We start from the raw sequence: 19,102 nt of genomic DNA, 5'->3' as shown, positions 1-19,102 counted from the left end.
CAAATACTCATTTTGCTCACTGAAAGCAACTGCCTCAACTTGGTCAACTGCTGAATGAGTTTATGAATTAATGTCCTATATATGCTTAGAAGCATACTTATAATGATAACTTATTTTAGTTAATTAGAAAAGTTTGGTTTAACTCTAATGTCTTATTCTTCACAACAGCACACATACATGTAAATCTGGAATCACCAGAGAGATTCTGACTGCATCAGCAACTAAACAGCCGCTATCTTTAAATAGAGAAACATGCAGAATAACATCAGCAGTTCATTGTTCATCTTTAACTCATAAACTGGCTCTACTCTCCTCCACAATGGTGACACACAGAAGAAATTAGCTTCAGGTTTTACAGTAAAATACTGTTTTTTCCTTGATTAAACAGTAATCTACTGGCAGCTGTGGTTGCCAGCAATATACTGTTTTTTTACAGTCTACTTCCGTTGTGTAAATTAACAGTATATTACTGTTAAAATACATTTTTACACTGTGTTTTTACCTCTCACACCTTTAACCCTTTAAACCCCAGAGCATATACTTCAGTTTTTATTGAAGTGTCCACACTACTGAGTGTTCAAGAAACATGGAGCAAAGCTGAAGTAAATTCATTAATTAACTGACTAATTAAATGATAATTGAGGATTAACAATGACTAAATGAAGAAATACTGAAGGGAAAAAACAAGAACAGAACATACAAAACTTTAGTCACAGCTTTATAATGAAATAACCTGAAGAACAACAAATGATTAAATCATTTAAATGATCAGCGGATGATTAAACAACTCTACAAACATCATCACCAGCTAAACTTATAACTTAATACATGTATTTTTGTATAACATCTACTAAAGTTCTTCTTGAGAAAAAGTTAAAGTTTTACGTCACCATCATGGAGAACAGAGTTTGCTTCAGTTGGGCTCTTAGCCCTGGCATTTTTAACATTCATATAATTTGGCTGCTGCAATTGTTAAGAACTTTGTTTAAAAAGCTCCTTTGCTGAGGCAAGCCAGCCAAAAACCTAAATAAGATCTGGTGATGTTCATGTTGCTATTAAATGGCAGAGTCTGTTCTCATTTAGTATAATAAAATTGACTGCTCCTATTCAATGTTAAATCTATTGTTTTACATTATATGTATGTATATATATATGGCAATGATTTCTGGAAGTTTTTAAGATTATCTTGGACAATAACACTGCTCTATGGTGTATATCGCACTCAAAGAGACATCAATAATCAGCATATGAACCTCAATAATGGTGATAACAAATTTAACAAAATTAACTGTTTAACTCACAAACAGGCAACTGAAAGTCTAAACATAAACAACAGCAGAATCAAACACAAATAAAGAAAACCGTTAGACCATTATACAAAATTTATTTATACCGCAATGCATGCTGGGATATTTGTACAGTGCCACTCCCAGCATGCATTGCAGCATGAAGCATTTAAGATGTTACCATTGTTGAGATACAAGGTCAGATTCATGAGGTCTGAGTGTGTATTTGTCATAACTGAACTGTTTTTGTATGTTATTTCTTAACTGTTAAGTAATTACGGAGGTAACTTTTCTGTTTCCACTTCTCATTAATTAAATTAATACCTGCAACTAAGCATAAAATCTATTGCATGAGGCCCTTCTTCCAGATTTATACCAAAACATTTATCAGAACTAATTTCAGATAAATAGATTTCTCTTTTTATTGACTTCCCAACATTATTGCTACAATACAAATGTTTTGTAAACTCTGTATTACAACAGTTGGAAAGTCTTCTTAATTGAGTTCAAGGGTGAAGAACCCAACTAAACCAGCCCCTCACTCCATTACGGTGACACAAAAAACACCTTAATTTCTGTTGGATCTCAATGAGAATTGTATGGACGTCAAATCAGTCAGTAAGTTTGTCTGCTGTTGTTTGTGGAGTTGTTTAATGATCCTCTGCTGAGACTGAAGCTGTTTTATTTTATTTGATTTTATTTAATGTTGTAAGTCAAGTCACTGATTGTATTTCTTGTTTATTTTCTTCAGTAATTGTAATTATTAACAGCAGGTGTTCATCAGTGTCTGAATTCACTCATTAGTGTTCATTAAAACTGTCAGGTGAACTATATTAGTTAACTAGTGTATGAAATAGTGAACAAGGACACAAAGCGTGATTTCAAACACAGACTTCAAAACATCGAATCTGAACTCTGTTAGCTCACAGTTTTCTGCAGTTGGTTACTTTCTCGAAAACAAAAATGATACCCAGAAAGCACTGTTTTTAACAGAATATTACTGTTTTAGTGAAAAAACATTATTTTACCGTAGAATCTGACTGTTTATAACAGCATTTTTTTACAGTGTAACTTTTTTTGGGGGGTAGGGATATAGATTTATTTATTTATATGCATACTGTATATGTTTTGGTAGGTTTGTATTGTTTTTCTATGTATGGGATGAATGCAGCTGAGGGCAAGAGCCCAAGACAAATTTCCCTAACTGAAGTTTTACCTTACCTTACCTTACCTTATTCATTTAAAAAACTTAGACTCATTTATAGTGAGCACTATACATAAATATGTTGTATGAAATAGATTTCTCATTTTTAAAAAGTAGATGCATGACATAAAAGTATTTAGTACGTTTTTTCTTCTTTTTTCTTCATTAATTCATTTTCCTTTTGTTTTAGTCCTGTATTTATCAGGGGTTACCTCAGCGGAATAAACTGCCAACTATTCTGGCATATGTTTTATGCAGCGGATGACCCTACAGCCACAACCCAATACTAAGAAACACTACGGCCAATTTAGTTTATTCAATTCACCCGGAGGAAACTCACAACACACAGAGACCCACATGCAAACTCCACACAGAAATGCCAACCGTGCAAGCTGTGAGGCAACAGTGCTAACCACTCAGCCACCATGCCTCCCATATTATTCTTATTTTTAAGAATATTAAGAAGTAAATCTAATAACTGTTCTTAAATGATCAAACAACTTAAATGATCTAACAACTAATCTGTATTTCAAAAGTGTACATTTTTTGTTTTGTGTTGTTACCAAGACCACATTTATTTGATCAAATAAAAAAAAAAAACTTTAATACAGTGAAAAAACAAACATTGTATTACCATAATTTAAATAATCATTTTCCATGTTATACATTAATTCTATTTTATTTTTATCATGGTAAAACTAAGCTTCAGCATTTAGTACTCTAATCTTTACTGTACTATGTCATAAGTCTTCAGAAATCATTCAAAAAAGACTCTTTTATTTTCTAATAATTCAATAACCAGAATGAAAAGTTATGTTTTCACCACTAAATACGTTAGGCCACAATGTCATCAAGATCTTATTAAGAAGTTTCATTAAATTGTTATTAAGAAACTTCCTAAGAGCAATGTACACCAGATTCGCAACATGTATTCATGTATGTATTCATTCGTAGTAATATGTATTAATCAATAATTCTGGTACTTTTGCAATAAATCGACAAATCAATCATTTAGTAGAGGTTGATATTTGAAGGGTTTTTTTTGTGTGGGGCTGTTAAAGTAAGCAGCAGAATTGTTCATGTCTTCCTATAAAAAGAGAATCCCATGTAAAATTTGTATATGCCCGACAATTTCCCATAAAAAGGAATGACATCTTAGGGCAGTATACACTGCAGGGGATGATGATGAGACGTGTAGACTGTGTTAATTATTAATATTTTTCTACAGAAATGTAATCTATTTATCTTATTTACCATACAAATGAAGAAAAGGAAAAATACAATAAAACAAAACAAAAATCCCAAAGTGTCATCTGTGGCTATGCCATTGGATGTTGTATTTGCACTGTTACATATGCCTATGTCATATAGCTAATAACAGTTTTAGTTATAAGTTTTAATAATAAGTTTTTATTATTATTATTTGGAAGGAGCAAAGGAGCATTTACTTATGTGGTTTAAAAACCAATGCATTTAGCCCTGTCCAGCTTCACCTGTGACACATTCCAGGCCACCTCCTGAAGTGGTTTGAGCGAGTAATTTTAAATGCGTTTCAGGGGGTATTAACACCCGCTCTTTTCAGAATCAGACAGCTATTTGCTCAGAAAAAAAATGCATGAAGTCCCCCAGAGTAAACCGCCCTTAAGAGATCACAATTGGCAAGTTATTCAAAAAGAAACAGATATGCCATATTGATAACAAAGCTGACACAAAAATATGGGGCTTAATAGAGCAATCTTTCACTAAACAATGCTGGACTTTATCAACCACAATAGTTGGAACAACTTTTTTTTAAATAAATGTATAACTTATTATACTTTCAAAAACATTTTTTAAAGGCCACCAATACATTACATTGAAACATTATGGGCCCAATCACACACCTGGAACAAGAAGGTGAAAGATGTGTATGGTGTGATTTGTTGCTATTTTTGACCACCGCAACCCTAATTTTTATGTTTTGTGCCATGTTGTTTAGATAGCAAATTGTGGACTCATGGTGGACTCATGGGCATGCCGGTCTAAAAAGGAGGTGTGTTAAGGCATATTGTTGACACGTTGCTATTTTGAGAATCTGAAATAGACAATGTCATTGAGCAACTAAAAACTGATCTAAAATCCAGCACAGAGTGCATTAGTTATGCACCTACAGTATATGGGTCCAAACACTTACACACTGCTTAATACACAAAGCGATACACAAATACAAATAACTTTAAATATGAAACAAGAAATGAAAGGATTAAAATGTTACTAAAAATTTAATTTTTGGAAAAAAAATTATATTTGGAAATTAGAGCTGAATTTAAAAATAGTTTTTATAGAAATCTGTGTGCTTAACAAACTAAATTAAATGTGTATGCTAATGGATGTCTTTAGTGAAGTGCTTACAACACCATTTCCTTATCCACAAAAGTAAAGGAGTAAAGAGAAAGTAAAGAGGCCGAATGGAGGACGATTATTTCGCGCAAATGGTCTGTTTAACTATTTTCTCGCTTATAAAGCTTTTAATTTTTTCACTTAAAAAGTCCACCACATAAATAGCAAACGCACCATGTCGCGACAAGACTGACTCTTAAAGGGAATGTGAGATGAGACTCTGATTGGTTTAATGCACGTTGGGCTCAGGACACATCCAGAACTGTTTAAGAGAATAAGCACAACCCTGTTAGACCATGCGCTGGAACGCAGAGCGTATTGTTAGACCAGCAAAAGTAGATTCAGACACAGCCTTGATGCTTTTGTGCCATGTGCTTTATACTTTGCGCCTAGATTGTTAAAATAGAGCCCTATAATTGTATTGACTTGTAATGGACAAAATTGTTCTAACTGATCTAAACAAATGATCATCACTCAAATATGTGTACGACTGGACTGTTCATAGATTCTGTTCCTACATTGTAAAAAATTGCTGTTAAAAAACGGTCAAATTCTACGGTAAAATAATGTTTTTTCACTAAAACAGTAATATTCTGTTAAAAACAGTGCTTTCTTCACTGTAAAAAATTGCTGTTAAAAAACGGTCAGATTCTACGGTAAAATAATGTTTTTTCACTAAAACAGTAATATTCTGTTAAAAACAGTGCTTTCTGGGTAACATTTTTGTTTTCGAGAAAGTAACCAACTGCAGAAAACTGTGAGCTAACAGAGTTCAGATTCGATGTTTTAAAGTCTGTGTTTAAAATCACACTCTGTGCCCTTGTTCACTATTCCATCAACTAGTTCACCAATATAGTTCACCTGACAGAGTTAATGAACACTAATGAGTGAATTCAGACACTGATGAACACCTGCTGTTAATTATCACAATTACTGAAGGAAAGACAAACAAGAAGCACAAACAGTGACTTGAGTTACAACATTAAATAAAATAAAATAAAATAAAACAGCTTCAGTCTCAGCAGAGGATCATTAAACAACTCCACAAACAACAGCAGACACACACTTATTACTGACTGATTTGACTTCCATACTATTCTCATTGAGATCCAACAGAAATTAAGGTGTTTTTTGTGTCACCGTAATGGAGTGAGGGGCTGGTTTAGTTGGGTTCTTCACCCTTGAACTCATTTAATAAGACTTTCCAACTGCTGTAATACAGAGTTTACAAATCGTTTAAACTATAGCAATAATGTTGGGAAGTCAATAAATAGAGAAATCTATTTGTCTGAAATTAGTTCTGATAAATGTTTTGTTATAAATCTGGAAGAAGGGCCACATGCAATAGATTTTATGCTTAGTTGCAGGTATTAATTTAATTAATGAGAAGTGGAAACAGAAAAGATACCTCCGTAATTACTTAACAGTTAAGAAATAACATACAAAAACAGTTCAGTTATGACAAATACACACTCAGACCTCCTGAATTTGACCTTGTATCTCAATAATGTTAACATCATAAATGTTTTATGCTGCAATGCATGCTGGGAGTGGCACGGTACAAATATCCCAGCATGCATTGCGGTATAAATAAATGTTGTATAATGGTCTAACAGTTTTCTTTATTTGTGTTTGATTCTGCTGTTGTTTATGTTTAGACTTTCAGTTGCCTGTTTGTGAGGTAAACTGTTAATTTTGTTAGTTGTCACCATTATTGAGGTTCATATGCTGATTATAGATGTCTCTTTGAGTGCGATTTACACCATAGAGCAGTGTTATTGTCCAAGATATTCTTAAAATCTTCCAGAAATCATTGCCATATAAAGATGCATATATATAAGATGCATATCTAAGCATATATAGCACATTACTTCATAAACTCATTCAGCAGTTGACCAAGTTGAGGCAGTTGCTTTCAGTGAGCAATTCACTTGAGTATTGTGTAAATCAATGTAGTCCATGTATTTTTACAGCAACATACTGTAAAATAACAGTACATTGCTGGCAACTGCAGCTGCCAGTATTTTACTGTTTTTTAACGGGACAATTTTTAACAGTGTGGGTATCATTTTTGTTTTCGAGAAAGTAACCAACTGCAGAAAACTGTGAGCTAACAGAGTTCAGATTCGATGTTTTGAAGTCTGTGTTTGAAATCACGCTTTGTGTCCTTGTTCACTATTTCATACACTAGTTAACTAATATAGTTCACCTGACAGTTTTAATGAACACTAATGAGTGAATTCAGACACTGATGAACACCTGCTGTTAATAATTACAATTACTGAAGAAAATAAACAAGAAATACAAACAGTGACTTGAGTTACAACATTAAATAAAATCAAATAAAATAAAACAGCTTCAGTCTCAGCAGAGGATCATTAAACAACTCCACAAACAACAGCAGACACACACTTATTACTGACTGATTTGACGTCCATACAATTCTCATTGAGATCCAACAGAAATTAAGGTGTTTTTTGTGTCACCGTAATGGAGTGAGGGGCTGGTTTAGTTGGGTTCTTCACCCTTGAACTCAATTAAGAAGACTTTCCAACTGCTGTAATACAGAGTTTACAAAACATTTGTATTATAGCAATAAAGTTGGGAAGTCAATAAATAGAGAAATCTATTTATCTGAAATTAGTTCTGATAAATGTTTTGGTATAAATCTGGAAGAAGGGCCTCATGCAATAGATTTTATGCTTAGTTGCAGGTATTAATTTAATTAATGAGAAGTGGAAACAGAAAAAATACCTCCGTAATTACTTAACAGTTAAGAAACAACATACAAAAACAGTTCAGTTATGACAAATACATCATGGTCTAACGGTTTTCTTTATTTGTGTTTGATTCTGCTGTTGTTTATGTTTAGACTTTCAGTTGCCTGTTTGTGAGTTAAACTGTTAATTTTGTTAAATTTTGTTAAATTTGTTATCACCATTATTGAGGTTCATATGCTGATTATTGATGTCTCTTTGAGTGCGATTTACACCATAGAGCAGTGTTATTGTCCAAGATATTCTTAAAAACTTCCAGAAATCATTGCCATATATATATACATATAATGTAAAACAATAGATTTAACATTGAATAGGAGCAGTCAATTTTATTATACTAAATGAGAACAGACTCTGCCATTTAATAGCAACATGAACATCACCAGATCTTATTTAGGTTTTTGGCTGGCTTGCCTCAGCAAATGAGCTTTTTAAACAAAGTTCTTAACAATTGCAGCAGCCAAATTATATAAATGTTAAAAATAACAGGGCTAAGAGCCCAACTAAAGCAAACTCTGTTCTCCATGATGGTGACGTAAAACTTTAACTTTTTCTCAAGAAGAACTTTAGTAGATGTTATACAAAAATACATGTATTAAGTAATAAGTGTAGCTGGTGATGATGTTTGTAGAGTTGTTTAATCATCCGCTGATCATTTAAATGATTTAATCATTTGTTGTTCTTCAGGTTATTTCATTATAAAGCTGTGACTAAAGTTTTGTATGTTCTGTTCTTGTTTTTTCCCTTCAGTATTTCTTCCTTTAGTCATTGTTAATCCTCAATTATCATTTAATTAGTCAGTTAATTAATGAATTTACTTCAGCTTTGCTCCATGTTTCTTGAACACTCAGTAGTGTGGACACTTCAAATAAAACTGAAGTATATGCTCTGGGGTTTAAAGGGTTAAAGGTGTGAGAGGTAAAAACACAGTGTAAAAATTTATTTTAACAGTAATATACTGTTAATTTACACAACGGAAGTAGACTGTAAAAAAACAGTATATTGCTGGCAACCACAGCTGCCAGTAGATTACTGTTAAATCAAGGAAAAACTGTATTTTACTGTAAAACCTGAAGCTAATTTCTTCTGTGTGTCACCGTTGTGGAGGAGAGTAGAGCCAGTTTATGAGTTAAAGATGAACAATGAGCTGCTGATGTTATTCTGCATGTTTCTTTATTTAAAGACAGCGGCTGTTTAGTTGCTGATGCAGTCAGAATCTCTCTGGTGATTCCAGATTTACATGTATGTGTGCTGTTGTGAAGAATAAGACATTAGAGTTAAACCAAACTTTTCTAATTAACTAAAATAAGTTATCATTATAAGTATGCTTCTAAGCATATATAGGACATTAATTCATAAACTCATTCAGCAGTTGACCAAGTTGAGGCAGTTGCTTTCAGTGAGCAAAATGAGTTCACTTGAGTATTGTGTAAATCAATGTAGTCCATGTATTTTTACAGCAACATAATGTAAAATAACAGTACATTGCTGGCAACTGCAGCTGCCAGTATTTTACTGTTTTTTAACGGGACAATTTTTAACAGTGTAGTTCAAACAAATTACAGATAAGATATCATTAGTGAATGTCAGAATCTTCTTAAAAAGGGGCTTGTTTAGGAAAATATTTGCTTTTAAGACTGGTAGGTCATTAATGTGCATATGTTTTATTTCAAAAACATTTTCAGGTTTTTTGTGTTTCTAATGCATCTTATCATATGCTGATAGCAGATTTATGCACTTATTAGTACACTTAATATTGAGAAAGAGAAAGATTAAGCATGTGTGATAAAAACAGCTGTGTGCATTGCTCAACAATGTCCAACAGTAGCACCTTTACAACTGCTTGACCCTGTAATGCACCTGCCTTGAACTATGCATTTACTGTATAATACTCATCAGCCAATCAGAACCAACAATTCAACTGTCCCACAGGATATGAAAGTCTTTCAGAACAACGAGGATAATTGTCTGAAAAGAGGAAGAGCAGTCTATAATGTATGTAAAGTCATTTTTTTAGTAATTTGAGTCTATTCTCATTTGATCGTGTTCTGTCATATCCGGAAGATAACCGTGTTTCTTGCTTGTCATAGTCTTCTACAGCATTCTTTGTTATAGAAACTCAAGGGGGCCATGTGAGCTAAAATGAACTAAAAGGGAGTAACATCAATTTCTGCTGTTGGTTCCACCACGTCTGCTCCTCTCAGCAAACTGTCAAGACCCTCCAAACAGTCAGCCTCCGTTTACCCGCTCAGTAATTAGCTCACTATGAAAGATGTCAGCTGCAATGGTGAGGCAGAATGGATAAGACTGCCATTACATGAATCTGCCAAGCTGATTCTGATCTATTGTGACCAAATGGTCACGCTTGGACCAGAATAAAAAAACAACAATAGCAAAATATGACATAAAAGCCTCATACTGTATGTAGCGCAGTATTTATTTTATATTTTTTTCTATATTTATTAAATACGTTAAATGACTTGTAGTTCAAAAATATATTGAAATTATTTTTCATTTGTAATAAGTGGATCCAGCTGAAATATCTGACCTACCTTTAACTCCCGATCATGATCTCCACTGCAGAGTGTGTTTAATGAAACTTTGAATGATTTCCAGACAGGGCTGAGATTGTTCATAATTGTCTGTAAATAATAATAATAAAAACATAAGATCACCAAGGACAAGAATTATTAATACCCATATTTTGCTGTTAAAAACTACTGTCAGATTTTAATAAAGACATGCAGTAAAAAACAATTCTTAGTTTAGCCTTTCTGCATATGGATTTGTAGAGCTTTCCTTATCAGATGCATAATTTATGCAATGTGATTTACTAATGATTCTGGTAGTCAGTTTACTTATATGGGTATTATTTAATTTGCATGGCAGAAAAATCCCAGAAGAGTAGTTTATCTAAACATTGTTTACCAAGCTTCATTGTTTGTATTTTGTGCTACTCTTGGTAAATTGCGCTGTCTCGTTTTTTTTCTTGTCATTATCAGCAGATCTTCCACACCCCTTTTTGGAATTTTGCCTTTACCATATTTGCCTTATTGAGTCAATCTGACATACATGTCTGAAATATGTATTTAATATACACTTACCGGCACCACTTTATTAGGTACACCTGTTCAACTGCTTGTTAATACAAATTTCTAAACAGCCAATTACATGACAGCAACTCAATGAATTTAGGCATGTAGACTTATAATTCAATACCTGCTGTAAATCAAACCGGGTATGAGAATGGGGAAGAAAGGTAATTTAAATGACTTTGAACGTGCCGTGGTTGTTGGTGATCTACCGGGATTTTCATGCACAACCATCTCTATGGTTTACAGAGAATAGTCAGAAAACGAGAAAACATCCAGTGAGTTCTGTGGGCACAAATGCCTTGATAATGCCAGAGGTCATAGGAGAATGTCCAGACTGGTTTGAGTGGATAGAAACAGTAACTCAAATAACCCCTCATTACAATCAAAGTATACAGAAGAGCATCTCTGAATGGAGAACACGTCAAACTTTGAGGCAGATGGGCTACAGCAACAGAAGAACACATTGGCTGCCAATCCTGTCAGCTAAGAACAGGAAACTAAGGCTACAATTCACACAGGCTCACCAAAATGGGACAATAGAAGATTGGAAAACCACTGCCTAGTCTGAACCCTGCTTCAACACACTTATCTGTAGGTTTCAAACAAGCCAGGAGGACTCAATTAGTTTGATCAGCTGTGTTTAATTAGGGTTGAAACTAAACTGTGCAGGGCTGCGGCCCTCCAGGAATTGAGTTTGACATCCCTGGTGTAAGGGATATTTTCTTGGCACACTTTGGGCCCAATAGTACCAATTGAGACTTGTGTTATTGCCACAGCCAACATGAGTATTGTTGCTGACCATGTCTATCCTTTATGACCATATTCTGATGGCTACCTACAGCAGGATAACACACAATGTCATAACCGCGAATCATCTCAGACTGGTTTCTTGACCACAATCTTGACAATGAGTTCACTGTTTCAAATGGCCCACACAGTCACCAGAACTCAATCCAATAGAGTACCTTTGGGATGTGGTGGAACGGGAGATTCGCATCATGTATGTGCAGCTAAATCTGCAGCAACTGCGTGATTCTCAGGGAAAACTCTCAGGAATATTTCCAATACCTAGTTGAATCTATGCCATGAAGGATTAAGGCAGTTCTGAAATCAAACCCGGTACTAGTAAGCTGTACCAAATAAAGTAGCCAGTTAATGTACATGATGAATGTGTGTGTGTGTAACTATAAGTCTCACCTCTGTTCTATGAACCAGTGATGCTGTGCCATCATCATTCACTCTGAAGATTTCCAGAAATGGATCTGATTTGCTAAAAAAGTCCTAAACAAACAATCAAAATAATTATATAACATTTTACACAAATAAGTGTTATGAATGTCTAAAAAAAAAAGCACAATTATTAATATTTGCAAATTCATTTGCTGGTGCTTGCAAAAAAAATTTGTTTTGACTGATTAATGCCCTCCGTTTCTAGGTGCAGTTATTGTGGAATAAATGGCCTATGCTGACATTATAAAGAATTTTATTAAAATAAGTAAACAATTTGCAGTTAATTCATCATTTATGTTGTTCAAACGTACTCCAAATTTCACAATGTTCCAACAAATAGATGGAAACATTAAAATATACTGTTATATCCAGTAGCCCACATCAGACCAGAAAGGATTAACCAAATTACAATTAAGAAAAATATGTTTGACAGTGAGTGTGTATGGATGTTTCCCAGTAATAGGATGCAGCTGGAAGGAAATCCATTGCATAAAGCTTGGTTTATACTCAACATGTCCGCAAGATATTATTTTTATATATTTTTTTTATGCGCTTAAGTATGCACGGCAAATGTGATGTCATTGCTGCGTTTCGCTTGTGTTCGCTTTGGGTGCACGCAACATAATTTTGGCTGGCAGAAGTGCAAGATTTTTTATCTTTTTTTGAGACTGAAGTTGTAATGATGACTCAGAGGGATGTAGATCCATTTACGAGCTTTATTGAAAACACAGTTATGGAAACACAGAAAATCCAGGGACAAGCAGCAATAATTCAGAAACGGTAGAGCAGGCTTCGGTCAGGGCAGGCAGTTTACAGTTCGATAGGATGAGACAGGCTTTGGTCAGGGCAGGAAGGCAATCGGCAACAGAAAGGCAGTCAGAAATAGTAGGACCGCTCAGAAATGTTTGGTAGCAAAACAAGACTTTACACTGAGTCCTTGCACTGAGCTGGTATTTAAGCACCCTGTAAATAGGCATCAGGTGCAGTGCAATCAGAGTTAGACAGGTGGTTAATATTCAGGAGATGAGGGCCTCTACTGATTGGTGAGGGGATATGCTGGGACCGAACCAGTGACAGAAGTGAACAAAAGCCAAAAGAGGCCATGGCAAAAGTGGAGACCCAGGTACGCAATTACAGGAATAGGATTTTCCCCCAGTCATGGGTTTTACACTTACACAATTTAAAACAATTTAATAGGTACAAAACTATAATTAAGGAACAAATTATTTCTTTGATGATATAATGATGCCCTGTTTTTCTAGGCTTTATTGGTGATAATGGTCAAGAATGTTGGACCATTATTGCCTTTTTAGCATAAGAAGAGGACAGAAACTTGCCAGACAATAATGTGTGAATTGTGGAGCGGGCTAAATAAAAAAAATGTAAAAATCTGTATTTTTTTAATAAGTGTACTTTTTTTTGCTTTTATTCTTCAATAATAAAAAATTTGTATAAAAATATTTGTAGAGCAACCCATGTTCGGTTGTCATTAATATTTTAATACATTTTAATAGCTAAAACTGTCTGAGATATGAACAGAAGCAAATGATGCATCAAAGTTTGATTTAAAAAAATCTCGAATGATTATAAAAGTCTGTATAATCAATAAAATAATTTATAAAAATAATAAAAATAATTTGTTTAAAATATTGAAAGATATTTATGATATGATGTAGTTCAGGACACTTTCTACTTTTCTTTTTATCTGTCTGACTTTACGGTCAGTTTCTTTTGACCAGACCCTGCGGGTGTAAAGCAAGAGGCTGCGATATAAAATATATTTGTATACATGTAAACGAAAAAAAAGAATAACATCTTCAAAACCAGTCCGCTATATGTCTTAGAAAATAAATCATACTAGACTTTCTGCAATGGTGTTGTGAGACATCACGGACATGGTATCGGTTGTCGTGAACTATGCCACATAAAAAGAAACGGTTGAATCTTGTTTTTACAACGTCCATTTTTTGTTTACGACCCCCCATGACACCCTACATCAAGAAAATCAAGCTGAAATAGTTTGATCTGACTGGGGCTTTATAAGTAGCCAATTGAGTGAGCAAACCTCCAGAATTGTGCAACTGAACTATGCCCACAATAATAAAAAAACAGGAAAGCGCTGACTAATGGGATTATGGCATCTGCAGCTTCAGAAGCATTATCAGACAAATTAATATCAAAGAAAAACAGCATTTGTAATATAGGAATATTTTGCTTTCAAAGTCAGAAACCGAACAAAAACAGGTAATTTTTAAGAGCTGTTGCAGAATTGTTGCAACAGAGCTGAAGCTTGAATTAAATTGTAAATCAAATTGCAACCGCAATATCTGTCAAAAAAACAACAACAAAAAAAAAACGCAATTCGATGTGTTCACGAAATCACAGAGCCCTACTTCAAATAATCTTTTTTTTAACACAATTAAATTTAATTTATTAAATTGTAGTTAACAATTCTTATCCACAATATGCAGTACTGACTAATTACCATTTTGCCACCAGTCCTCCAAAAAAAAAAAAAAAAAAGATTTATGTTGCATTAATATACAGCGACTATTCCATAATGATACATTATACGGACTGAAGTTATGTTTGTACAGCATTTTGCAATACAACAAAACCTGTTTATGAAAATTAGACAGTTTCATTGAAGTTTTAGATAATTCAAAGTCACATTAAAAAAAACTTTATACCTCTCTTTTTTTTAAAGAGCCCCTATTATGCATTAAAAAAGGTCATATTTTGGTTTTGGTGGTCTCCAACAAAAGTATGAAATGCATGCAAGGTAAAAAAACAACTAATAATTATCCTATAATATGCATTTATTTTTACCTAATTATCCCAATGACTCCCATATGATTCGTTTAGAAATTCATTTGTTCCCAAACCCCTGCTCAGTGTCATACTAATCTGTGCTGATTGGTCTGATGACCAAGGCCTCGATTTTGACGATCCATGCGCCAAGTGCAGGTCGCAAACGCATTCAGGGCGTGTCAGAATCCACTTTTGCTAAAATCCGCTTTGCGCCTTGACGCATGGTCTAAAAGGGTTGAGCTTATTTTCTTAATGAGTTATAGGTGTGTTTTGAGAATAAACCAATCAGAGTCTTTTTGGTTTATTCATTTACATTTACATGACGGCTTTGTAAGTGGAAAAATTGAGCGTTTCACAAGCAAGAAAACAGTTAAACAGAGCATCTGCAGCTCGAGAATGAGAGATAAGGCCTCTTATTATCTACTTTCACTTTCGCTCTCGTGGATAGGGAAACCTTGTATGCACAGACATCAATTAGCCTATAAATAATTAATTTCGTTTGTTAGGCGCAGATATTTGTTTTAGAACTATTTCTAAATTCAGTTCTCATTTCCAGCAAATGAATAAACGAACAATAATAACGAAGTGTGGTCAGAAAACTTAGTTATATCCAAATACACATGCTGTGTACATTAAATTATAAGTATTTTTAGGAAAAATTAAATTTGAAAACATGAAAAAAATAAAATATGAAAATATTTAATTCAATAAATTTATTAACAGTAATTTTTAAAATGATGTATTTTAGTATTAATGTTTAGTATTAATACATTTAAATTAGTGTTATTTGGTGTCTTGATCTTTTTATGAGCTGAGGGTACAGTTTTGTTCCTATTTATATAGTATTAATTGTACCTTCAAAGGTGCCAAAATGGTCTTTTAGGTACAATTTTGTACCCAAATGTGCTATACGAAAACCTTTCAAATCTAAATCTAAATGTTTGGACCTTTTATAGCCCATTTGGGTACAAAAGTGTAACCTAAGAACCAATTTGGGACCTTTAAAAGTACAATTACCTTGTATATATTTTGTTACATTTAGGAACAAAAATGTATCCTCTGTACCATTTTTTCTCACACACACTTTTTAGACACTAATCTGAAGTATGTTTTTTTTTTTTTTAAAAAGACTTACTCCAAATAGTTTTTTATTGGCATAATAAAAAGAGCAGTATATTTATATAAAGTAAGAAATAACGCACCAGCATAATTAACCAGCAAAATAAAACATTGTTTTCAGATGTTTGTCTCGTATCTTTGAGTAATTGTAGAGAAATCTCACCTTGTCATCCAGTTTCTTGGCACTGAAGGCGAGCTCCACATAGTCATCATTCCCAGACAGCTCTTCAGCTGTGACCTGTGATTAAGAGAAGACATTTCTCATATTATAACAATAGAGCACAATTCAGAATATGAATTATTTGGGTTGAAACATCTTTTCTTACTGTGATAGATGATTTGCCAGCTGTGTTTCCTTGCTTCAATAAAGCTTTAGACAGTTTTCTCTGAGATACAATCTATAAAGAAGAAGAGATAACATCAGGCAAACAGATATGCTTTGCAAGATTAAAAAAAAATCCAAATTGTTTTATAGTATTTAGTTTGAAAATTCTTCTTGTACAAAATAGAAAGTAATATAAACTCAACAAGTGATCATTTTAAGCATAACTTAAACAGAATAAGTTAAATGTAAAAATGCAGTACTTGTAACTTTACTCATTGTGCTGATGACCGGCTGAAAATGTTGCTATTTGTTGCTTTATTTAAAGGGCAATGACTGTGCACTAGGGATAGAAGAAACTAAACCTTTCAAAGCTTCAATTAATTGAACCAGTTACTTTTCAACATGATCCAATCAAGACTTTGGGCTCTATTTTGACGATCCATGCGCAAACGCATTAAAGGCATGTCAGAATCCACTTTTGCTAATTTAAAGACGAAAAATCCGATTTGCGCCGCCGTGCATGGTCTAAAAGGGTTGAGTTTATTTTCTTAATGAGTTATAGGTGTGTTTTGAGAATAAACCAATCAGAGTCTCATCTTTCATTCCCTTGCCAGGGAATGAAAGGGAATGAGAGCCAGTTGCGTCGCGCCATGGCACATTTGCTATTTACATGACGTAAAGTAAGTTTAAGTGGAAAAACTGAGCATTTCACTAGCAAGAAAACAGGTAAACAGAGCATCTACAGCGTGAAAATGAGAGATGAGCCTCCTCATTATCTACTTGCACTTTCGCTCTTGTGGATAAGGAAACCTTGTAAGCACAGACATCAATTAGCCTATAAATAATTAATTTTGTCTGTTAAGCACAGACATTTGTTTCAGAACAATTTCTAAATTCAGTTCTAATTTCTAGCAAATGAATAAATGAACAATAATAACGAAGTGTGGTCAAAAAGTTATATCCAAATACACATGCTGTGCCCCATATAGTCTAAAACCTGACAGGTGGGCAAATCTAAGCTTGTTTTTAATAAAACAAATATAAATATGCATACAATAAGTAATACTGCTAATAATAATATTATACAAACGCAAATTGTCATGAATAAACTGAAAAAAGCCCCTGAGATGAAGAAGGCATGAAAGTATCGTTTTTATATTTATGTAGGCTAGAAAATAATGTTTTGTAATATTTTAATCCTTTATATTTATATTATGTATATACAGTATGTCACAAAAATGAGTACACCCCTCCTACTTCTGCAAATATTTATTTATAGCTTTTCATAGGACAACACTGCAGAAATGGGAGGGGTGTACTCACTTTTGTGACATACTGTATATCTTTATTATATCCTACATATATATATCCTTAATATTTTAATTATTTTTCATATGTAAAGATATTTGTGTATTGCTCTACATCTTGTGTGTATTAAGCAATGTGTAAGAAAGGTGCACAACTAACACGCTCTGCTCTGGACAACAGACCGGCTTTGTTCTGGTCTATTGAAAAATCTATTATAGTTTCTTAAAATAGCAACGCTCCAACAATGCACCTGAACACGCCTTCCTTTTTAGACCAGAACGCCTATGGGCACCCATATGAGCGTAAATGTATTTGCTATTTAAACAGCGTGGCGCAAAACGTCAAAACAACTCTTGTGCCAAGCTGAAACTAGCAAACAACAATTGCGTCCCGCCTTGCACCATATTGCGCCGGGTAATAGGGCCCTTTATATCTGCTTTATCCTTTATAGCTTTATATCCTTTATAGCTGCTTTATGTGGATGAAAAAGAAAAAGGATAAAAAGCCATACATTTCAGTTTGTAAGACATATTTTGAATATCAGGCAGGTAGCCGAGTAACAGTTTGTTAAAAAAATGATTCAATTCAGTATAATATGAATGTCACTGTTGAAGGATGCAGCTCAATGGACCCTAACCAAGCAAGTTAAAGACAAGAGTGACATGAGAATAAAAGTCCACAAATTGAAAGAAATGGAAAATAAACCTTCTGCGTCAAGTGACCGGCGTGACCCACGGCGCATGCAACGCACGTAGCCGTGCATTTATACTTCTGCACGCTGTTTCTGTTGGTCTAAATTAACACTTCCGAAACGCTAGTGGGCAGTGAGGTGTTAATATTCCTCTGTGTCGAGTTTCTTCTCTGCTGTATTGCTTTTCCTGAACACTTCCTGGCGCACAAGTGGCTCAAACTCACTCATTTTGAGGCAGGAACCGGCGGACGTGCAACAACTTTAACTATGAGGTAAACACAAAACAAAACTTTCCATCCGGAGCTCCTTCACGGGACTCCACGCTTGTAAACAATTGCTCAATTGGGCTCGCGTTTGGCTCTCGGTCCCACCCAGACTCGTCAGCGCTACCAAACCGACCAATCACAGAGCTTGCGCTATGCGTTGTTGAGACGTGTAGTTACAATTTTTGAGAGGTGCACGTCAGCGACGGCCATGGCGAAGGGCTATGCATCAGCGCCGTATCATACGCGAGCGTTTGACGCAGAAGTATAAATCAGCCTTCAGTCAGGGGAAATGGTATTTCATTGCATAGCCAAATGGAATGAGGCCCATTGCCTTATTGAATTTTTTTAAAGCACCACACACACACACTGATGAGGTAAGCGAGTCATTATCGAGTAACTGCGAAAAAAATTGACCCTTAAAACAAAGCTGTTTACAAACCCAGAGCAAATTATAATTTATCAAAAGCAATTTATTGGCATACTTTTAAAGGGTCACGAAACACCAAAACACATTTTTTGAGTTGTTGACAGTCGTAAATGTGTCCCACGTGGCTAAAAACTCTATTAGGACACATATATTTTACAAAAAAGTGAAAATTGGTTGTTTTTGC

At 34.2% G+C, this 19,102-nt stretch overlaps 1 protein-coding gene across 1 annotated transcript in view; it reads right to left on the bottom strand.

The window, feature by feature from the left end:
* Window positions 1–19,102, bottom strand: part of cpne4b (copine IVb) — a 147,439-nt gene that overhangs the window by 109,587 nt on the left and 18,750 nt on the right. The window contains exons 4-7 of the mRNA XM_003200571.7: window positions 16,228–16,299; window positions 16,065–16,139; window positions 11,939–12,022; window positions 10,199–10,288 (exon numbers count right to left, since the gene is read on the bottom strand). Of these exons, the coding sequence (XP_003200619.1) occupies window positions 10,199–10,288; window positions 11,939–12,022; window positions 16,065–16,139; window positions 16,228–16,299 (321 nt within the window). The remainder of the gene's footprint in view (window positions 1–10,198; window positions 10,289–11,938; window positions 12,023–16,064; window positions 16,140–16,227; window positions 16,300–19,102) is intronic.

This window comes from Danio rerio, chromosome 19, assembly GCF_049306965.1.
Source record: "Danio rerio strain Tuebingen ecotype United States chromosome 19, GRCz12tu, whole genome shotgun sequence".
In the NCBI taxonomy this organism is placed as follows: domain Eukaryota; kingdom Metazoa; phylum Chordata; class Actinopteri; order Cypriniformes; family Danionidae; genus Danio; species Danio rerio.
This window is presented reverse-complemented; position numbering and strand designations above follow the sequence as displayed.